Genomic DNA, 24,376 nt, shown 5'->3' with positions numbered 1-24,376 from the left:
GGGGGAAAGGGTCCCACTGGGTTCCCTTTCCCTATGGTTGTATAGGCTGCAGATCCTGGTGCCTTGATATCCCCTCTGATTGGTCATTATTCCCTTAGACTGGTTACTGTAGTAACTCCTGAGCTCAAATGTTGAACCTCACTTGAGACATCTGAGGTTCTCTCCCCCTCCCTCCTTATTGTTTTCCTATTCCCTTTGGGCTTTCTTCTCTTTATTTTGTAAATATAGACCTTTCTTGGCTACTTTCAGTTCCCTTGTCTTATGTAAATATACCTGTTGCTGCTGCTTTGTCTTATGGAAGTGTAACTGCACCTGGCTTCCTTGTGTTATGGAAATGTACCTTCTCCCAGTCTGCAGCCCCATGCTTTTCCATGGACCCCAGTTCTAAAAAAATCCCTAAGCCTGCCTATGTTCCCCCCAAATTCCTGCTTCATTATGAAACTAGAGGTCCACGAAATTTGTGCATGGGGAGGGTCCGTAGGCTTGGCCGGTGATCAGGGCTGATTTGGGCCTTTCTTCCCTGTCTGCCAGCTGCTGGCCAGGGCCTTCCTTTGTTCTGTGCTGCCCCCTGGTGGTCAGCGCACGTCATAGCGAGTGGTTGAATTCCTGAGGGGACAATTTGCATATTAGCCTTTTATTATATAGGATGATCGTGCTTATCCTGTGATATTCATTAATTTTTAATCTTTGGAAATTTACTGGATTCTTTGCTCTGCTTGATCCAGTTGTCTCCTTTCTGTTTGAAAAATGAAGATTTCTTGGCTTTGCTATGCTAGACTATTGGTTTTATATCCCTCTGACCTTTCCTTTTCTCTCTCTCTGTGTGTTTTTCCTTTGCCTATCAAACTATTGTGATTTCTCAGGTTTCTTTCCTAAAGCCACTGCTCTCCTCTGTATATAATCACTCTTGTCTATAACTCTGTCTGTGACCTTTTTCTCAAGTTGAGATATCAGTGTATTAGCCTCTGACTACCTTCATATAGATGTCTAATCTGTATTTGAAATTCTACATGCCCCAAATTAAACCTTTCACTTTTCTCATTTTTATTCCTATACTCTCTTATAAGGCACCTTCACCCTTCTAATAACTTCACCCTTCTAATGTTTCTAATTATTTCTTGAATATTTTCTTCTCTGAATTCCTTCTATTAGAGCACCAGTTCTTTTATTATCTCTTGTCAGGACTCACAACTTCCTATTGCTCTCTATAAAACCAACCTCCTGCGCAGCAACCAGAGTGACCTGTCTAAATTGCACTTCTGATAATATTTTATCTTATTTGAAACTGCTTAATTGCACCCGTTATGTGTAGATCAAGCCCAAGCTCTTTAACATGGCATCTAAGGCCTCTATGGTAGGAGCCTGCTTTTCTGATTTGATATATATTCCTTAGTCAACATGCAGGAAACTTACAGGGAATAGAAAGATGTGTATATTGTTAGAGAATTTACTTAGAGAATGTGAAAACATACCTGCTGATTGGAAGAAGGTGTGTGAAGTGATAGTAAGGATCATGTAATTATTAGCTGTGTGCTAAGTACTATTCCAAATGTTAGCTTCATAAGCACATTTAATTTTTCGAGCAAGCCTCTGAGTAGGCATCATTATTCTCATTTAAAAAATGTATTTTTAAAAATATATTTTTTATTGATTTCAGAGAGATAGAAAAATAAATGATGAGAGAGAATCATTGATCAGCTGCCTCCTGCACTCCCCCCCCCCCCCCCCACACACACACACATTGGGAAACGAGCCCACAACCTGGGCATGTGCCCTGACCTGAAATCAAATCATGACTTCCTGGTTCATAGGTTGAGCCTCAGCCACTGAGCCATGCTACCCGGGAATTATTCATATTTTTAAAGATGGAAAAAATGAGGTAAGAGAGAGGTTAAGTAACTTGTTTAAAGTCATGGGGCAGCCAGGGAACTCTGGCAGACTGGCCCCAGAGAATACGATCTTTAACAAGTGAGTTATACTGCCACCTAAGTGCTGTCCCTTTCTATACCAAGAGTGCCAGTGTAAAATCTCAGTGTATGTCTCATTATTTTCTCATTTTTCCTTTAAGCCATCTATCTGAGACTTCTGACCTTTAAACTGACAAGGGAAATTTATATCAGAGTTGTTGGCCTTTTTTTTTTTTTTTAAAGGTATTTTTATTGATTTCAGAGAGGAAGGGAGAGGGAGAAGGAGCTAGAAACATCAATGATGAGAGAGAATCGTTGATTGGCTGCATCCTGCACACCCCACACTGGGGATAAGCCTGCAACCTGGGCATGTGCCCTGACTAGGAATTGAACTGTGACCTCCTGGTTCATGGGTCAATGCTCAACCGCTGAGCCATGCCAGCTGGGCCAGAGCCGTTGGTTTTAATCCTGAGAGAATTATAATTGTAAGCATCTTGTATCTACAAAATTATAAACACACTAGTGGCCTGGTGCACGAAATTTGTGCACATTAAAAGGGAATTAATTCGAGAAAATATTTTAATATAGCTATTTGCCCTTTCTCTATAATAGAAGTGTCAGAGATGAAAGAAAATTAGTAAAATGTATATGAAAATCTCCCTCCTGTCAGTGTCTAGGGCATGCTGCGAGAACAAGAGTCAAGTCCCCGCCTACCCATGCGCACCTCCAAATTGCACAAGACCCAGACCCGCCCGGCCCCACCTCCGTCAAGCCACTCTGGGTGGGGGGCACGGCCTCAGGTCTCCCGGCGCCGGGGCAGGGGGCGTAGCCTCAGTTTCCCTGACCCCGGGGTAGGGGGCACAGCCTCAGGTCCCCTGGCCCGGCCTCAGGTCCCCTGGCCCTGGTGCGAGGGTGTGACGACCATTTGCATATTAGCTCTTTATTATATAGGAGTAGTGGCTTGGTGCACAAAATTCGTGCACGTGCACATTAAAAGGGAACTAATTAGAGGAAATATTTTAATATTGCTATTTGCCCTTTCTCTATAATAGAAATGTCAGAGATGAAAGAAAATTAGTAAAATGTATATGAAAATCTCCCTCCTGTCAGAGTCAGGGGTGTGCCATGGGCCCAGAGTCAAGTTCCTGTTCACTTGTGTACGCCTCAAAATCGTGTGAGACCCAGCCCCAGCCAGCCCCGCCCCTGTCAAGCCCCGCAGGGTGGAGGGGCATGGCCTCAGGGCCCCTGTCAAGCCCCACTGGGCAGGGGGCACAGCCTCAGGTCCCCCGTCAAGTCCTGCCTGGGCGGGGGGCACGGCCTCAGGTCCCCCGGCCCCGGTGCTGGGGGGTGTGCAGCCTCAGGTCCCCCGGCCCCGGTGCAGGGGTGGGGGATGCAGCCTCAGGTCCCCTGTGAAGCCCACCAGGCAGGGGGCACTGTCTCAGGTCCCCTGTGAAGCCCCGCCAGGTGAGGGGTGCAGCCTCAGGTCCCCTGTGAAGCCCCGCCAGGTGAGGGGTGCAGCCTCAGGTCCCCTGTGAAGCCCCGCCAGGTGAGGGGTGCAGCCTCAGGTCCCCCGTCAAGCCCCACCGGGTGGTGGCCGCAGTCTCAGGTCCCCTGTCAAGCCCACCAGGCAGGGGGCACTGTCTCAGGTCCCCTGTGAAGCCCCGCCAGGTGAGGGGTGCAGCCTCAGGTCCCCTGGCCTGGTGCCAGGGCACGGTCTCAGGTCCTCTGGCCCGGGCGCAAGGGCGCAATGGCCACTTGCATATTAGCTCTTTATTATATAGGATTGTATCTAAAAAGTTTTCTGCGATAAGAAATGAACTAAGAAATGAATTATTTTGAATATTCATTTCTAGTGAATAAAACTGAGAAAGGTTTATGCCAAAGGAATAGTGATGTATGTGACTGAAATGGCAACAGGTAAAGATATGAGATTATTTAAATTGCCAGGACACAGGAAGACTGGATGGAGACCGCTTACAGATCTCACAACTGAGATCTGCTTCCCGATAAAGTTACAGGCTTTCCTGGTTCCCCTTAAAGTTCACCATGGGGATTGGGATCCTAGAGCCACTGAGGGTGTCTCCCAGTCTGGGCATGGGTTTTGGTGAGTGCTTTCAGCAGTTTTCGCTGTTCTCTATGGGCCTCTTGACTCACTCAGTATAACTAACTGCTACCAGAAAACTCCAGCACTCTGTGAAGCTGGTTCACTCAAAGAGGAGTTCTCCAAATGAACAAGCCTACAGGACTGCTTTTATCTGCTGGCAGACTATTCCTGTACCTAGATGTGATATGTCTTGTGGTATAAGCATGCTAAATCAGACATCATACGTATAAAAATAAAACAAAATAAAATTACTTTAATGAAAGAAAATCGTGATTTTGATTATATGAACGTGTACCTAACTTCCAAGTCAGTTAATAAAACAAAATCATTAGCTTTAAAAGTGAGCTCAACTTAAAAGAATTATTTAAAATAATTTCTTATTGGCCTGGTAGGATATAAAACTTTTATTTTGCATTTTTATGAACTTATTATATTTTTCTTAGTAAATTAAAAACAGTGATACTATTTTCCACAATTTTTTTTGTAAAACTCTAAACTAAAAATATACTCTTTCTTGTGTGTAAAATAGGAATACCAGTGTGGACTGGGGCAATGAAATATATGTGGTAAAATACACTAAAATAAGTTTTATAAAATTTAAAGTATTCACTAAGTCAGGTGGGCCTTTCTGAGCCCATTACTATGAGTTAATTAAAGCTTCCTGTACTTACGTTTCCAGTAGTAACACTTAAGTACTATCTTAGGGTCTTTAAATATTTATGAAATAGTTTAGAGAGCTCCTCCTCAAATCAGTACAGATTTGGGAATAAGATCAAGAGCTCTCAGTGTTGAATATACTAAAATGTAGTAGAGTGTGCAGACTTGTTTATTCATCCTTTTATCCATTCATTTATTAAACATTTATTGAGTACCTACTATCATAGGAACACAATGATGAATAAGACTGCCTCTTCCCTCTGGGAACAGTGGGGAAACAGATGTGTACATAATCACTATACATTTGAGTGCAGTGTGATAGGAGCTGGAACAGTAGTATATTAGGTTCAGTGGAAGTCGTAAGGTCAACTTTGATCTTGGGGAAGACTTCAAAGAGGTGACTTCAGCTGAGTTTTGAAGAAGGAGTTGGAATCTAAGCTGGCAGGAGGTGTAATAACTTTTTACTCTAATACTTTTACTCCCCTGGATGTCAACTGAATGGATTCCTAGTGAAAGTGTCAGGTTGTCAAGTAGAAAGCAATTGTTGATATCTTTGGATAATTTTCATGAGTGAGTACTGTTGTCTGTCTTTCAAAAATAAAGTGTTACAGTCATTTCCAAAGCTAATTTACATTTGTTTTTAAAAGAGAACTGCAATATTTGAATATATGCAATTATCATTATACTTTGAGTAGATGTGGGTAGATAGAAATTAAACGTTTTTTGAATATTACATTCTTTTAAAATGATTTTGTGCTCCTTTGAGTGAGGTTTTTCTTACTATCTTACTCTATGGTTTTACATTACAGAAATTCATGCTTGTTTTTAGTGTAGCAGGCTGCTCTTTGATCAGTGTGGAAAGAGTCTTGGTTTTCTTATTGAATATGTAAAGGCCACACACCTGGCATTCTTCCTGATATTGTTGAGAAGGATTTGGAAGGCAAGAAGCAGTGGCTTGTGTCCCAGCTATGGAAGATAGAAAGTTATTCATAAATTTATTCACTTAACAAATATTAATAAAAGACACACTTCATATTTAGGACTATGCTAAGTTCTAGGAATGGTTTAGTGAATAAAATAACAATTCCTGTTACCAGGTACTTATGCCCTAGTTGAATAAATTTCTATGATACGAGGCAATTTCAGAGTAGTATACGTACTATTCTGTAAGTAAGCAAGCCCTAGATCTGGAGGATCTAATTCAGCCTTGAGGAGTCAGGAAGGCTCCTACATGAGATGTAGCTCAAACTGAGAGCTAAAGATTGAATTGAAATTCACCAGATTAAGTGGGTGGGATATGAGTTGTGGATGTGGATAAGTTTTAGGCACATGAAATAGCATTGACACACTTAGGAGACTTTAGGTTACTCATTGTATCTAGATCATTGAGTGTAAGGGTGGTGGAATGGTGAAGAGTTTGTCTGGAGAGGAAGTAAGGTTCAGATTACAGTGGATCTTTGAGGCATGGTAAGATATTTGAGTGTCATCCTCTGAGTAATGGGGGAGCAAAGGTTGAAGGGTTTAAAGCACAGGAATGTGGGACATGATTGAGTTTACATTTCAAATCAAAATGATGTCAGTGTAGAGAACAGCTCCGGGGAAGGTAGCGTAGAGGGAAGGGGCAGTGAAGACATGGAGGCAATTTAGGAGGTTGTAGCAGTTGTCCAAGTGGCCTGAACTAGGGTAGGTACAGAGAAGATGAATAAGATACAGTCTACATGGTTTCATGATTTATGTTTCCTTATTAATTTTCATTACTTATTTACAATTCAACTCAATTTTCTGCTGACCTGAGTCAACATCAGAAGTCATATATATTTGATATCATCAACACGCACCTAGAGCAGTGGTTCTCAACCTTCCTAATGCCGCGCGACCCTTTACTACAGCTCCTCATGTTGTGGTGACCCCCAATTTCATTGTTACAAATTGAACATAATTAAAGCATAGTGATTAATCACAGAAGCAATATGTAATTATATATGTGTTTTCCGATGGTCTTAGGCGACCCCTGTGAAAGGGTCGTTCGACCCCCAAAGGGCTCGTGACCCACAGGTTGAGAACCGCTGACCTAGAGGCTTCCACTTTTTCTTCTAATCTCACATTGTTTCTTAACTCCTCTAGGCCTCCCAAAGCCTCCTACTTTGACCTTTGTATCTCAAAGCCTGTCATTTTAAATTCATGCTTTCCTTCTTGTTCTGTGGAACCCTAGATGTTCTTTGAAGTTTTTACTTTTCTGGTATCTTCTTCCTTCAAAAGCTTCCAGCTCTTTTTAAGCATTTCTTTTTTTTTTTTTAAATATATTTTATTGATTTTTTACAGAGAGGAAGGGAGAGAGATAGAGAGCTAGAAACATCAATGAGAGAGAAACATCGATCAGCTGCCTCCTGCACATCTCCTACTGGGGATATGCCTGCAACCCAGGAACATGCCCTTGACCGGAATCGAACCTGGGACCTTTCAGTCCGCAGGCCGACGCTCTATCCACTGAGCCAAACCGGTTTCGGCGGATTTCTGTGCATTTCTCCTAGTTGGTCTTAACTGTACGTTTTCTTGTCCCTCCCACTGATTCATTGAAGGCATTAGAACTTGAGTTACCTTGGTCTTTTCTACCACTATTTCTGCTACTATTCCATATCTGCCTACTAAGGGTTCTTGACCTGGGTTTGTGGTAGAATTTATGGTGCCCTTGAATCCTTGAACTTGAATAGGAAAATATTAAATTTTTATTTTCATTAACTGGTAAATGAAATTTAGTATTTTTTTTAAAATATATTTTATTGTTTTTTTACAGAGAGGAAGGGAGAGAGAGATAGAGAGTTAGAAACATCGATGGGAGAGAAACATCGATCAGCCACCTCCTGCACATCTCCTGCTGGGGAAGTGCCCGCAACCGAGGTACATGCCCTTGACTGGAATCGAACCTGGGACCCTTCAGTCCGCAGGCCGACGCTCAATCCACTGAGCCAAACCGGTTTCGGCGAAATTTAGTATTTTTAAAACTTATGAATAAAGGTACTGCCCCCTTCACTCCCCATACCATAGGATTTGGCCTGCCTGACTTTATCAACATAGAAATCACAGATGTTTTCAAGACAGTGTAGTTATTGAAGATATTTCAAAATACAGTTTATATACCACACTATTGAAATTAGACTTTGTTATCTCTTGTTATTAATGCATTTGTGAAGATGAATATATTACTATATTACAATTAGTTTTTAGTATTTTCATGACACCATTTTATTTAGTTTTCTTTGTAATTGTATATGCTTTAGGCACTTAAAAGTATTCTGTGAGGATCTTTGTATTAATCATCTGTTGCTAAATAGTAAATTATCCCAAAACTTAGTGTCTTATACATTCTTAACATTTCACAGTTTTGGGGGTCAAAAATTCGGAAGCAGGATGGTTCCTGATGAGGTCTTGGTGAGACGTGGCTCAGGCCACAGTCATGTGAAGCCTTCATGGGGCTGCAGATCCCCTTTCCAGAGAGGCTCACCTGTGCCTGGCAAGCTGGTGCCGATTGCTGTTCGGAGGCCTGTTCTTCCCTCTGCAGCATCTCTGCAGGCTACTCGGCAGCGCTTGGCTGTAGAAGACATATCGCATGTTGTAACTTACTTGTAAGCAATTGAAAGGAAATTTTTTTAAATTGACATTTTATTCACTTTCTTTTTTAAAAATTTTATTGAGTTTTTATATTTTTATTTATTTATTAAATTTTTAAAGAATGGTTTACATTCAGTATTATTGGATTAGTTTCAGGTGTATACATAGTGGCTAGACCAGTGGTCGGCAAACTGCGGCTCGGAGCCATATGCGGTTCTTTGGCCCCTTGAGTGTGGCTCTTCCACAAAATACTGACTTCTGTGCATGGGGCATGAAGTTTCACTCGCACTGTACATGCGCGCCAGCACGTGGTATTTTGTGGAAGAGCCACACTCAAGGGGCCAAAGAGCCGCATGTGGCTCATGAGCCTCAGTTTGCTGACCACGGGGCTAGACAATCATGTACTTCACAAAGTGTTCCCCCTGACATTTCTCGTATCCAACTGGCACAATACATAATTATTACAATATTATTGACTATATTTTCTATGCTGTAAGAACATAATTATGTTTCTCATTTAATATTAAAATACTATATGAAATCTAAATGTGAACAAATTATTGTAAGTATGTATGCTTTTTTAAAAATTCAGGTAGTGGTAAATTTTCACAGAAACCTCTGGCTAAGGAACTTTTTATAATTTTATTAAGACAAATTGAGAGCTAGAAAAGTTTCTTTGTAACATTTAGGAATATTGAAGTTAGAATGCAGTAGTTGATGGGTTGTTGGAAATTGTTACTGTGTGATAGGATTGTGGTCTCTGAGTGGGATGGTAGCTTATCACCCCTGGTGCTGGGGTCCAGCCCAAGCAGGTCCAGGGGTTCCCAAAGGTGTGGACGGAGTCGGCGAAGAAGGAATGACACGGAGACAGCGTTCAGTTGATCAGCAGCCTAGCCAGGATCTCTAACCAAGTTCTGGTCAGAATCTCCAGCGAAGTTCTGGTTAGGATCTCCAGCCAGGTTCTGTGTCCATGTTCTCTTGCTAGGTTCTCCAGCCAGGATCTCCAGGTTCTCCAGCCAGGTTCTGTAGCCATGTTCCCTCGCTAGGTTCTCCAGCCAGGTTCTGTTCAGGTTCTCCAGCCAGGTTCAGTCACCAGGTTCTAGTCAGGTTCTCTTTCCATGTTCTATCCAGGTTCTGTAGCCAGGTTCTGTCTCTAGGTTCTGTGGCCAGCTTCTGTTCAGGATCTTTTGCCATGTTCTCTCGCTAGGTTCTGTCTCTAGGTTCTGTGGCCAGTTTCTGTCCAGGATCTTTTCCATGTTCTCTCGCTAGGTTCTGTCTCTAGGTTCTGTGGCCAGTTTCTGTCCAGGATCTTTTGCTATGTTCTCTCCAGCGAAGTTCTTCTGTCTCTAGGTTCTGTGAAGGTTCTGTGTCTAGGTTCTGTCCAGGTTCTGTGTCTAGGTTCTGTGTCTAGGTTCTGTGTCCTGTTACATCTGTATTTATACCAGTTGATTCCAATCATATCAATCTCTATTCCAAAGGTTAGGGCGTTTCTTATCTCCATTCCAGGGAGTAAAGATTATGTAGCTTAAGCATGATTGTTTGTAGTTAAAGTGATTAATTACCCGCCTGGCACTTAGTTAAGGGGTTTTATTCCCTCCCTAACTTCAGGGGAAAAGCCCTACCTGGGGAAACAACCTTTCTCAGAGAGGTGACCTTGGTTAAAACACATAGCGCCAAGAAGGTGAGCAAACATATTAAGAACAGTATGCCAGGTCCCTTGAAACAGCAAGGATGGACCGGCTCCCGGCACCCTGGAACAATGAATGGTCAATTCCAACCACTCCATCCTCCCTCTAAATATATCTTTGTAATAGTGATATCAGTAGGAATTTAATAAAGACCATGGGACAGACAGGCATACTGTTTAGCTGGTTATATGTACTGTCTCATCAGCCTCACAGGGTTCCCTGGTGGATCCCTTTCCAAAGCCTCTCGAGGTTCCTTCTCCCCAGAATTAATCACTGGTTCCTATTGTTGCTGATTCACATGGCTTATGATTTTCCTGGAGGCCTTTACCTTAATTCATAATTAGTTCTTTTTCATGCGTTTTCTCTTTAGGTGGTGAACATCTATCTGAAGGGATGGCACTATATTTTATCATCCAGTAATTGCTCATTCATTTATACCTTAAACAAGTATTAATTGACTGCTAGCTATCTGCCAGCTATTGTGCTATAAGGCTGAACACACACAAGTGGCTGTAGCAGTTACCTGTTGCTGTGTAAAAATTATTCCCCAATTTACCCCAAGATTTAGTGACTTAAAACAGCAAACAGTTGTCTCATACTGTTTCTGTTGGTCAGGAATTTGGTAGTTGCTTAGCTAGGTGGTTCTGGCTTGGGGCCTCATGAGGTTGCAGTGAAGATGCTGTCTAGAGCTTTTAAAAATATTATTCTCTGAGGAGCTCTGTATTACTCATCTGTTGCTATATAATAAGTATCAGTTATCTGAAGGCTCACCTGGGGCTTCCAAGATGGTGCACTCACATGAGTGCTGGCGAGAGGCCTCCATGCTGCTTTAGCTTCTGTAGTTCAGTTGTTGGCCATGTGGGCCTCTCCATAGGTTGTCTTGAGTGTCCTCCTGATTTGGCAGCCGACATACCCTAGAGCAGGTGGTCCAAGAGGGAGTGGGACAAAACGTGTGATGTCTTTTATGATCTAGTCTTGGAGATCACACTCCATAATTTCCACAATATCCTATTGGTTACATAGTCAGTGGATCACTGGGGCTATTTTAGAGATGGGCTACCACAGTGACTAAAATAGTTGACACTTTGTCTAGCATGGCACTCCACTTTAGTGGGAAAGAGTTATAAAATAAATGAAATAATGACAGGATTTTATAAGTCATGAAACGACATATAAAGGGAATAAACTGTTCTGTGATAGAATAGGGAGTATGTAGGCACATGTGCTGCGTTAAAGTGGTCAGCTAAGGCATTTCAGTCATTTTTCCTCCAGATGGAAGGGTCAAAAAGTAGTTTTATTTACTATTGACATCTCACTGTGTTAGGTACTAAGTGGTTGGGCAGGATTCAAAAGTCAGATTTTAGAGCAGTGATGGCGAACCTTTTGAGCTCGGCGTGTCAGCATTTTGAAAAACCCTAACTTAACTCTGGTGCCCTGTCACATATAGGAGTTTTTTGATATTTGCAACCATAGTAAAACAAAGACTTAAATTTTTGATATTTATTTTATATATTTAAATGCCATTTAACAAAGAAAAATCAACCAAAAATATGAGTTCGCGTGTCACCTCTGACACGCGTGTCATAGGTTCGCCATCACTGCTCTAGAGCCATGTATTTAACCATTAAGTTGCTTGCTAGTTAAAAGGTAAAGCTACTTAAGCTGTTAGGTTTTCCCCTCCACTTAAGTAAGTATAGCGCAAGATTGCATGAAATTGATAATTTTAATGATTTTTTTTGGATTTCAGGTATACATTCATATAAAATTGATTCTATAATCACAATGAACTTTTATTTGCTTAATAATTCTTCTGGATTGCATGAAAATATCTACTCCCTTCTGGGTTCTAAGGATGTATGTTTATGATCATATAAATTTTTCCTGACTATTTAAGTTGTAAGTTGACCAATAATTACAATATGTTCCTTTGGTTTTAAATTAAAAAGTACTTCTGTTTTAAGTATTTAAATATTTAAAATGTTGTAAGAGTGAAAATTGCATTTTCACTCTTACCATGTTATGCTATAGCTAAAAATCTAAATAGTTTATAAGAGCCTGTTTTTTAAAATCAATTTTATTTCAACTGTCATTACTGATTATCAGTGTGAGATAATACTCAGTAGGGTGTTCATTTAACTTCCCCTGAAGATAAGTGATACTAATTTATAAAACTCAGTACACCCCTGACACAACTGTAGCCCTATTAATTAAGTGTGGTGTACTATTGCCACGACCTTCTCGGCGGGGTTCAGGATTTGAAGGAGGGGCCGACACACAAATGAAAGTACTGTACAAGAAATAGGAATTTAGAAGGCATTGGGGGCCAGGTGGAGCCTCTTTCTTGAAGAGACACACCGACTTTTGGCCTGGTCCGCTATTTATTTACCTGAGTACACATTTTCCCTTTAGCAATGCATACAGGCATATCAAAGGTAAAGTTTGGTAACCAGTAAAAGGATTATCAGGTTAGGGAATTGGCTTGAGCCACCTTCTCAACAGGAACAATCGGTGCTTAGTGTCAACCCTACTAATGCCCAAGGTCCATCCGCCTTCCAAGTTCCTTGGTTCACTCTTGTGACAGTATCGGCAAGTGTTGGCTTCCTGCATACGACCTCCAAATAGCATTATGATAGAACTAGAGGCCTGGTGCACGAAATTCGTGCATGGGTATGGTCCCTAGCCTGGCTGGCGATCAGGGCCGATCTGCTGGGCGACTGGCAGGGTGATCAGGGACCCCCGCTGGCACCTACCTTGGCTGGCATGGCGCTGCCTGCTCGCCGGCCCAGTCCGCGCGCCCCCCCCCCCCCACCAGTTGCCTCCCTCTGTGGGGTGACCGGCAGGGCGATCGGGGGGCTCCCACCTTGGCTGGCCTGGTGCTGCCTGCTCGACGGCCCCACCCCCAACCGCCACCACCGGTAGGGGACTGTGGGCTAGGGGCAGCTCCTGTGTTAAGTGTCTGCCCTCTGGTGGTCAGTGCACGTCATAGTGACTGGTTGTTCTGCCGTTCATTCGATTTGCATATTAGGCTTTTATTATGTAGGATTCCCTCAGTCTTCTGTGTGTTTAACCAATTCTTAAGCAAAGGCACATTATTTGTGTACTTCATCTACTTGGGTTGTGTTTCTAGCTTATCTTTAAGACAAAAAGTAGCGACACAATCAAATTGTAAAAGACACATATTCACAGCCAAACTGCCAAATACAAAATAACAACCATTTATAGTCAGTATGATGGGAATTTCTATTGTGTTTTTATGTACAAAGTATTTTAAAAGTTTGATTTTATGTTCTATTGTGCCTTGCTTTAAGCAAATTGTTTGTGCAATTCTATGAAAGATATATTAGTGATTTTTTCTTCACTTATAAGTGGAGACATAGTATCATCCCTTTAAAAAAATGAAATTTCTTTAGAACATTTAAAATGATCCTATCTAATAAAAGAGAAACATGGTAATTGGCGTACGACCGCTACCCTTCCCATTGGCTAATCAGGGCAATATGCAAATTAACTGCCAGACAAGATGGCGGCCGGCAGCCAGGCACCTTGAAACTAACATGAGGCTTGCTTGCTTCAGTGACGGAGGAAACCAGTGTTCCCTGCCTGCCGCTGCAGGCCTCTGAGCTGCAACTCTATGTAACAAATATAGAAGCTAAACAAAAACGGGCTTCAGCCAGCAGGATCGCAACATTTTAAGCAAAGGCCAGAAACCTACTTTCAGCAGTGGAGGCCTAAGAGCTTGAGGCAAGCCTCAAAGCTAAAGCTGGCCCAGAATAAAAAAAGAAAAAAGAAAAAAAGGAGCGGTTGGGAGCTTCAGTCACCCCCAGCCTGAAAACAGCCCTCAGCCCCTCACCCAGACTGGCCAGGCACCCCAGTGGGGACCCCCACCCTGAAGGGTGTGTGACCAGCTGCAAAGAGCCATCATCCCTTCACCCAGTCTGGCCAGGCACCCCAGTGGGGACTCCCCCCCCCCCCAATCCAGGACACCCTTCAGGGCAAACCAGCTGGCACCCACCCATGCACCAGGCCTCTACCCTATATAGTAAAAGGGTACTATGCCTCCCAGCACTGGGATCAGCGGAGCCGCGAGGCCTCCTGGCACCGGGATCAGCGTGACAGGGGGCAGCGCCCAAACCCCCTGATCAGCCCTGCTCTGTGCCTGATAGGGGGGAGCTCCCCAACTCCCTGATCGCCCTGCGGCTCTGTGTGTGACAGGGTGTGGCGCCCCAACCACCCCCCCGCCCCCCCACGGGCCCTGCTCTGTGTGTGACAGAGTGCAGCGCCCCAACCCCCCCCCCCGCCCCCCCACGGGCCCTGCTCTGTTTGTGACGAGGTAGAGCCATAACCTCCCCATCGGCCCTGCCCTGAGTGTGAGAGTGGCGGTGCCCCAACCCCCTGATTGGCCCTGCTCTGTGGGTGATAGAGGGCGGTGCCCCAACCCCCTGATTGGCCCTGCTCTGTGCTTGACAGGGTAGGGAGCTCCAACCCCCCTGATGCGCCCTGCTCTGTGAGTGACTGGGGGCAGTGCCCCAACCCCCTGATTGGTCCTGCTCTGTGTGTGACAGGGGGTGGCGCCGCAACCTCCCCATTGACCCTGCCTTGAGTGTGACAGGGGAGGGTGCCCCAACCCCCCAATCGGCCCTACCCTGAGCGTGACTGAGGGTGGCATCGCAACCTCCAGATCCGCCCTGCTCTGTGCATGACGGGGCGGCGCCCCAACTCCCCAATCAGCCCTGCTCTGAGCCTGACCAGGGGCTGCACCTAGGGATTGGGCCTGCCCTCTACCACCCGGGAGCAGGCCTAAGCCAGCAGGGCATTATCTCCCGAGGGGTCCCAGACTGTGAGAGGGCACAGGCCACGCTGAGGGACCCCCCTCCCCCCCGAGTGCACTAATTTTTGTGCACCGGGCCTCTAGTTTGATAATAAAATTCACTTTGCACCTAGCTTTGTAATACTTCTTAATTACGTGGTATCTACCCATAGTGCTTAGTAGAGCATCACATACCTGGGAACACTTACTTTAAGCCTGAGGTATTCAACAAATTCAACTTACTGTTCTAGTGTAGGAGGAAGGATTGTATTTATTTTTCTCCTATAGCTTCTTTCTTATTTTGTCTTTCATGCCTTCTAATCATGGAAAATAGATAAAAGCATTGTAATGAAATTATGAAACACTGATCTTTTGTATCTTATATTACTGTTTGGACTTTGAAGATTTGGAAGCTAGAAGAGGGATATGCTAATTTTCCCTATCTTGCTGTAGCTTGCTATGCTAGTGGTAATGTGCAAATTTGTTTTTCCACTTGGATAAAATCCAACCGTCCCCAGAGTGTAAGTGCTAAGCCTATGGGGAAGGCGTGCTAATTCTATTTTCTTGTTATTATGTAAATTCTGATATTGTTTATTGATATAAATGTAGTTCCACTAAAACATAATAGGTTGATTTTTTTTCCCCCTTTACACTACTCTGTATGCCAACTACTATGAAATTTTTATTTATAAATGGTTTGGAGCTTGTCCTTTATTATGTAGATGTGCAGTTTCCTCATTGTAAGGATTACACAGGTGCATTCAGACTGATGCTATAGTTCAAGCTCTTAGCACAGTGGCTAACTTATAGAAGAGATTCAGTAAATATTAGCCATTGTCATTTTTATGACATTTAGAGATTTTTATTTAAGAAATTTTTTTGTTTTTTGGTGAGAAGTAAAAATTTTTATTTCTTCTACCACTGATGGAATAAACCATCAAGTTTTGTAATCACAAATCAGCTTGTGAATTGCTTAAGCTTACTATTCCCATTCATTGACATGTTTACATTTATAATGTTGATGTTTTATTAATGATGTTTTGCTTAATTTCATGTGATAAGTTTAGCATAGTAATCAAGTTACACTTTGTGGTGTGTGAGGAGGAGGAGTCGGCATAGTTTTTCCACCGAGGGATCAATATCATTTATGTAGAAGTCATGGCAATGAAATGGTAATTCAGAAGACAGATAATCAGTTTCATTTCTTAAATACAGTTTATTTTGGTGTCTCCCAGTTTTTTGAAATAAATATGAAGAATTGGGGTACTAATGTACATAGGTATAATAATTTGTGAAATATATTTATGGGAAGACAATTGTATGGTTTTGGGTTATTCCTAAGTAGAGCATTTTTATCTTGGTAAGTTATATGTCCCTTCTCTTGCTACTGTAATACATTGTATACTTGCTTCATTTTCTCGATCTATACTAATAATAGAGGAATATGCAAATTCGTCAGGACACCGTATTGTAACGACAGAACAGCAGGGACCTGAGGCTGCATGGAGCCTGGCCAGGGCAGGGGACCTCAGGCCGCGCTCCCCGCCTGGTGGGGCTTGACGGGGGACCACAGGCTGGCGTACCTGAGGCTGCGTCCCCCACCCTGAGGGGCTTGATGGGTGTGGGGCCGGCCGGGTCTGGGTTTCCTGCGTTTTGGAAGTGCCTGTGGGTGGTGGGCTAGGACTTGACTCTGGGTCCTGTGGCGCGCCGCAGACTCTGACAGGAGGGAGATTTTCATATACATTTACTAATTTTCTTTCATCTCTGACACTTCTATTATAGAGAAAGGGCAAATAGTAATATTAAAATATTTCCTCTAATTAATTCCCTTTTAATGTGCATGAATTTCGTGCACTGGGCCACTAGCAGCTCTATAATTACCTGTGCTTGTCTCCTTTACTTGGTTGTTATTAATCTGTGTCCTAAATAGCTCATTGATCTGTGTATCACCAACATCAAGCAGAATAACCTCTCCAGTGGTCTTCATTTCTTTCTCTAAATCTGGAATTCAATTTGGTATATTCCTTATTGGCCTGAAAAACTTTTTTTGACACTTTTTGCAGTACATGCTGGCTGGAGACAGATTCTCTCAACCTTTGTGTATCTGAAAATGTCTTTATTTTGCTTCTATTTATGAAAGGTATTTTGTCCTTTTTTTTTTGTTAATCTTCACCTGAGTATATTTTCCCATTGATTTTTAGAGAGAGTGGAAGGGAAGGGGACAGACACAGAGAGAGAAACATTGATGTGAGAGAGACACATAGATTTGTTGCCTCCTGCACACACACCTACTGGGCTGGCTGGGGATCCAGCCTGCAACCTAGGTCTGTGCCCTTGATTGGAATCAAACCCGTGACTCTTTAGTCCATGGGCTGACATTCAGTTCACTGAGCTTTTGCCAACATTGTTTTTAGTGAGAAATTGTCATTTTTTTTTCCTTGTGTATGTAATGACTTCATTTCTCTGTCTGTACTTTTATGATTTTTTAAAAATCAATTAAATTAGACCTGAAACATGTCTTCTATACCATTCTCACTCTGTCTTCTTCTGGGCCCTGATCACACTTGCGTTACATTATTTTGTATTATATCACAGATCTTGATTGCCCCTTCCTTCCTTCCTTCCTTCCTTCCTTCCTTCCTTCCTTCCTTCCTTCCTTCCCTCCCTCCCTCCCTCCCTCCCTCCCTCCTTCCCTCCTTCCCTCCTTCCCTCCTTCCCTCCTTCCCTCCTTCCCTCCTTCCCTCCTTCCCTCCTTCCCTCCTTCCCTCCTTCCCTCCTTCCCTCCTTCCCTTTGTTTCCCCCCCTTTTTTTTTCTCTTTGTTTCAACTTTGGTACTTTACTTGATCTGTGTTTCAGCTCACCAATTCTTTTTTTCAGCAATGGTTAGGTTCTATTAAGCCCATCTAATGAATTCTTCACTTCTGATACACTTTTCATTTTAAAAGACATTAAAAAAAGGTTTCTATGACCTTGCTGCTGAAATTCTCCATCTTTCATGCATGGTGTCCACTCTTTTCATTATATTCTTTGTTATTTTTATATGTCTTATTTCAAATAGTCTGTCTGGTTATCCCACCATCTGGGCCATCTCTGGGTCTGCTTCTTTTGAGTAGGGTACACGTATTCTTGACCTTTGTGCGTCTCGTAATATTTGGTTGTATGGTGGACATTTAAAAAAAGTATAGTAGAAATTACATAATATTTGCTTCCAAAAACGGCCCGGCTGTTCTTTCAGACTGCTAGAATGGGGCGGGGGCTGAGTCAATGTGATCTCTAGTTGAGCTGGGTGTTGGCTTCCTTACTACTTTAGTTTTATTCAGCTCATTTGTGCCCTCATGTTTTTGAGGGCTTGAGATCTGAGCAGTAATGAGATTTTGGCTGTTTTTGTTTTTTTAAATATATTTTTATTGATTTCAGAGAGGAAAGGAGAGAGGGAAGGAGAGAGAAAAACATCAATGATGCTCCAGAAAATACCGGTAGTAGTACATTAAAACTTTGGTTTTCCTTTACTCTTGTTTAACTCTTTCTTTTCAGCTATTTGTCAGTGATGAAAGCAGCCTATTACTTCTTGATAGTTAGTTCTTAGAGGTTTTGTTGTGTCTTCAGCTCCCTGATGGGTTGAAGTCAAGGCTACTATAATTTTGTAGTTGTTTTGGTTGTTAGGATGAGAACAGTGGAGTTTTGTGACTGTTTCCTAATTCCCACCAGAAGGTGTCATATTAGTACCTTAATGTTTAGGACATGTTTTATGGACCATGTGTGAGTGTGGCACATAGTAGTTTTCCTAGGCATTATCTCCCTTTAGAGATCTAATTTGATAGGTAAGCATTATTATCTTTCCATCCCATTATTTGAAGACATTTTGTTTTGTTAGTGAAGTGACTTGTTCTTTAAGTTGAGAACTTTAAGAGTTGCGTTTCTTCAATGGGCTATATTTGTTCTAGTCTTTAAAATCTTCTGTGATGATAGAAATGTTCTCTATGTGCTTAGACTAGCCACATGTGTCTCTGGAGCACTTGATTTGTGGCTTGTGCAACTAAGGAAATGAATTTTTACTTTGCTCTATATTTAAATAGCTCTATGTGGCTAGTGGCTACCTTAATGAATATAGCACAGGTCTATCGTTATACATGTTATAGCAATACAAGTAGCTTCATATACAGTTATGGTGAATAATACACAGAATCATTATCCTTTTTTTTAAAATTTTGTTTTATTGCTTAAAGTATTACAAAGAGTAGTATACATGTCGCCTATTCCCCCCCCCCCCTTGACCTTCCCCTGGCAATCATTATACTTTTAACTATAGTTCTATTCTTAATATCTACTTTAAGACTTTTTGCCGTTTTGATTGTTACCATTTGAAACATTGTGTTAGTCTGGGTTCTTTGTGAGAAATAGAATGTATAAAATTCAAAGTAAATGAATAATTAGCTTTGCAAGCTAATATACATTTCAAATATCAGCAAACTATTTGATGGTCTAATTATGGAAGAGGTCCAATTAAAGCCCAAATCCAGTTTTATATCCTGAGGCTTTAGCCGCTCAACTCTGTAGTCATTCATGAAGTTCAAATACAGACCAGCCTGAATAGAGAGAAATGTGTTTATTAGGCCTATAAGCTATGGAGATATAAGTAGAATTGTTAGTTTAAAATTCCTCAATCACAACAACCCACACCTCTCCAGCGTATAGTATGCACTGTGAAAAGGGCTCTGGACAAGGGGGCTGAGGGCCAGGACACTGAGTAATAGTTTGATTGCCAACTACTAAATTAGGTAAATTACCTTTATAAAACTGCTTAGGTTGCTAATCTGTAAAGCAAAGTTCACTGACATTAGAACCTCAATTCTATAATTTTAAGGTTAGAAGGAATCTTTTGTGATTGATTTCTCTTCTGCTTTTAGACAGAATGGTTACTGTAAACTTCTTACTAACACACACACATATATAGATAAAAATATATTTAAAAATATATATCTAATCTTAAAGATTGCAGTGCTGAATACCTCCTGATGAAACCAAAATGATAATGTGATTGACCTTGTTTGTTTATTTGTTTTGGGGATTAGATAAATGTAGAGAAGGAAATATTTACATATGTGCCATTTTGTTCTTTTTTTTGTAGCTGGACAGATTTGCCAGCATAAAAATTCCGGGGAGCAAGAAAGAAAGGCCTCCACTTTCCAACCTGAAAACTGCATTTGCAAGCAGTGATTGTTCTTCAGAGGCGATGGAAAACCTTCCGAAGCCACTGTCAGAGAAGGAAGTCTTAGAACTTTTCGAAAAGATGATGGTAAGAATTTTGATTCTTATGAAATGTTTGATGTAAAAGCCTTCACTTTTGGTTATGTTTTAGGAACACTAACATATTTGGACTTGTGTTCCATAGAGCGGTTTCTGATGTCATTTAAGATAGCACTTTAGGCATAGAGCTTTATGATTACAAAAATAAGACTGTGAAGAAAAATGTCATACCAGTTTTTTGTTTTATACAGGATATATAAAAACATGAATACTTAAAGAATCAAATGACATATTTTTGTCTTGACTAGATCGTCTAAGTGGTCTGTCTGTTTGGGTTCAGTTGCGTTTTAGAGAGATGGCCACAGTGCTCTGCTGTGTGCGTTCTTCAGTGTGATGATTTATTGACGTGATTTGTTTTATGTTTTTCTTGGTCCTCAGGATAACCAAGTCCTCATAGTCCTGCCTTTGGTATATCTGTAGATACTTGAACTCACTCATTTTGGAGTGTGCCTGTTCTGGAGGTGACACCTGAGGCCACTGGTGGCCTTCAGTTGTTTTTTTATTTTTAATATATATTTTTTGTTGATTTCAGAGAGGAAAGGAGAGAGAGAGATAGAAACATCAATGATGAGAGAGAATCACTGATCGGCTTTCTGCATGCACCCTCCTGGGGATTGAGCCTGCCATCTGGGCATGTGCCTTGACCAGGAATCGAACCATGACCTCCTGGTTCATAGGTCGATGCTCAACCACTGAGCCACACCGTCCAGGTCCAGTTGGTTCTAAATGAGGGGGATTCTCTGACAGACTCAACTCCTGGCTTTCAAGCTGGTTGAACTCATTTGACCAACAACCCACATATGTTAAGTATATTCAAATCAAATCATTTACCACAAATGAATGCTAATTTATATAAATAGATTATTTACATATATAGTTTCTACTCACAAGTTGCTTATCTCTTAGGATTCAAAACAAACAATTGAAAAATTAAATGAGTAAAAACTGCTAGAAGGTAGTATTTTTAAAAAAATATATTTTATTGATATTTTTATGCTGGGGTCCGACCCCAGCAGCTCCAGGGGTCCCCAAAGGTGTGGACGGAGTTGGCGAAGAAGGAATGACACAGAGGCAGCGTTCAGTTGATCAGCAGCCTAGCCAGGATCTCTAGCCAAGTTCTGGTCAGGATCTCCGGCAAAGTTCTGGTTAGGATCTCCAGCCAGGTTCTGTGTCCATGTTCTCTTGCTAGGTTCTCCAGGTTCTCCAGCCAGGTTCTGTAGCCATGTTCCCTCACTAGGTTCTCCAGCCAGGTTCTGTTCAGGTTCTCCAGCCAGGTTCAGTCACCAGGTTCTAGTCAGGTTCTCTTTCCATGTTCTATCCAGGTTCTGTAGCCAGGTTCTGTCTCTAGGTTCTTCAGCCAGGTTCTCTCACTAGTTTCTTTCTCTAGGTTCTGTGGCCAGTTTCTGTTCAGGATCTTTTGCCATGTTCTCTCCAGCGAAGTTCTTCTGTCTCTAGGTTCTGTGAAGGTTCTGTGTCTAGGTTCTGTGTCCTGTTGCCTTGTTACATCTGTATTTATACCAGTTGATTCCAATCCTATCAGTCTCTATTCCAAAGGTTAGGGCGTTTCTTATCTCCATTCCAGGGAGTAAAGATTATGTAGCTTAAGCATGATTGTTTGTAGTTAAAGTGATTAATTACCCGCCTGGCACTTAGTTAAGGGGTTTTATTCCCTCCCTAACTTCAGGGGATAATCCCTACCTGGGGAAACAACCTTTCTCAGAGAGGTGACCTTGGTAAAAACACATAGCACCAAGAAGGTGAGCAAACATATTAAGAACAGTATGCCATATATGCCAGGTCCCTTGAAACAGCAAGGATGGACCTGCTCCCGGCATTTTTACAGAGAGGAAGGGAGAGGGATAGAGAGCTAGAAACACCAATGAGAGAGAGAGACATTGATAGCTGCCTCCTGCACATTCCACACTGGGAATGTGCCCGTAACCACGGTACATGCCCTTGACCGGAATCGAACCTGGGACCCTTCAGTCCACAGGCTAATGCTCTATTTACTGAGCCAAACCAGTCAGGGCGAGAAGGTAGTATTAACTGATTAAGTTACCTATAAGTTCAGAATAAAAACAAACTACTTTTGTTTTTGAGCTACCTCATTAGCTTCAGGAGAAACCAAAATGGAAAGGAAATCATAGTAGTTTAGGGGAAATTTAGCAGAGAAAAGTGGATTAGAGAAAAGTCTTAACTCAGGACAGGATTAAGATACAGAGGGAAGGGCATTCTTTTGTTTTGGGGAAATAGCAGTGAGCAAAGACAGACATAGGTTTCAAATAGCTCATGATTGGGGAGTGGCAGTGAAAGGTTGGGAAAATTAGACTGGATTATTATTTGTGACAGATTATGAAATGACTGTATGCTATTCTGAGGAGTTGTATATTGTTTCAGCATGATGATTTACTTTGTATATGTCAATTTCACCTATTGGTTTTGACAGCCTTATTTAGTTTAGGGGGAAATTATTGCATTCACCTATTTAGGTTAACATGTAACATGTGCTTGGAATTTGATAAAATGTTCAGCCAGAATCAGCAGGTGTACTCGCCATTATATTGCCTTATTTTCTTTTCATCAACAAGTATTTGTGTTCAGTGTTGCTCCTGAACTTTCAGAAGACCCCAGAAGGAAAGACTGCTTAGTTTGTGTCTTCATGGGATTTTTAATTTGAATTAGAGATTCCTAACTTTTCACTGTTGAACATACGTTTTATTAGTATTGCTTTGTATGTAGCCTAGGCTTGGGAACATCTTACCTATTTATGTTAGTTCTTGAGAAGTGCTGATTTTGGTTTTAGATAAACAAATCTGTATACCTCCTTACTAACTCTTGTCATCACGAGTTGATATAATTTCAGCCGAGAACAAAAAAACTTAACTTTTGTTGTTGTTGTTAGTCTTTGCCTCTCTTAATGAGGCTTGTGTTAATGCGGCTTGTGTAAAGGTATCTCTCTACAAAAGGATTAGGGTGAGGGTTCAAGATGGTAAAGTACCTTTTCTCTCCCCTTATCCCTGTATCATATGTGGAGCCACTTACTAAATTATCTGTGAGATTCTGGAAGGGTATGTTTTTGGTTCATGTGTGACTGCCTTGTTAAGATAAACATTTTTTTTTCTTTTTGATCATAATTGCTGGTGCCATATGAGTAAGTAGAGCGAGTAGGCTATTGATATTAGACAGTTGTGGAGGCCACATTTTATCATCACAAGCCATCAACTACCTGGAAAGTATTGAATATAGTTTATGGTATTCTGTCTGAACATAATTACTTCAGAAGTGTTTTTCTGTTAGTCTTAACCTTCTCCTGCTGAGAGTATCAATTTTAATAGTATGTGCAGGGCAGATGGCTATTGACATTTCTAAAGTATTTACAGAATAAGTATTTAATAACTGGGCCAGATTGCTTGTTAAATCTTAAGTCTCCGTTGTCAGAAGATCTTTTGCAATCAAATTCACTTTACTAAGCAGAATATTACATTGTTGGTTTCTCAGGGCTGCCCAACGTGCTAATGAGTGAGTTTGTCACAACTAAGTACTTTTATGAAAATGAGGAACTCAAAACAACCACATAATCTCAGTGACATTCCATAGTAGACATTTATTTCTTAGGGAAAAAAAGAGGAGTAGCCCAACTTGTGTGGCTCAGTGGTTGAGCGTCGACCTATGAACCAGGAGGTCACAGTTCAATTCCCGGTCAGGGCACAGGCTGGGGTTGTGGGCTTGATCCCCAGTGTGGGGCATGCAGTAGGCAGCTGATCAGTGATTCTCTCTCATCATTGATATTTCTCTCTCTCCCCTTCCTTTGCTCTCTGAAAGCAATACAAATAATATTTTTAAAAAAGAGGAATAGGTTCTTTCCTTTATGATTCCTTGATCCTATCACAGTACATTGTAGGGAAGGTCTGCCGATGATTCTGAAGACGAGGTACATCTTTTTCCTTCTTTAAATACGGATTGATATTACTCAGGTTTTTCAAGGCACCACATTTTTGACAAATTTAAAGCTGTTTCTGTGGAGGATGCAAGATTTAGATCAGGTTTGATTTTTGTCTTGCAGCTTTGGTGGTATTTTTATTAATAAAAATTATTTTGATGAAACAACAGGCAATAATTTGCCACTTTAACCTTTTGGCATTTGTGCCTATAGAGGTTTCATACCATTTAAAATTTGCGTCTCTACTCTTTGTTTTCACATTGTGCAACTTTAAAGTAATTCTTATTTAACATTATCAAAGGTATTTAAGTAATTTTTACATGAAGTAAAAACTTTGTTTTGAAGAACCTCTTTTCC

The 24,376-nt window shown here is 41.6% G+C and overlaps 1 protein-coding gene across 2 annotated transcripts in view; it reads left to right on the top strand.

The window, feature by feature from the left end:
* Positions 1-24,376, top strand: part of DIAPH3 (diaphanous related formin 3) — a 565,715-nt gene that overhangs the window by 42,061 nt on the left and 499,278 nt on the right. For both annotated transcript variants that reach the window (XM_059684797.1, XM_059684796.1), the window contains one exon: positions 19,901-20,068. In XM_059684797.1, the coding sequence (XP_059540780.1) occupies positions 19,901-20,068 (168 nt within the window). The remainder of the gene's footprint in view (positions 1-19,900; positions 20,069-24,376) is intronic.

This window comes from Myotis daubentonii, chromosome 2 (genome assembly GCF_963259705.1).
Source record: "Myotis daubentonii chromosome 2, mMyoDau2.1, whole genome shotgun sequence".
NCBI lineage: Eukaryota > Metazoa > Chordata > Mammalia > Chiroptera > Vespertilionidae > Myotis > Myotis daubentonii.
This window is presented reverse-complemented; position numbering and strand designations above follow the sequence as displayed.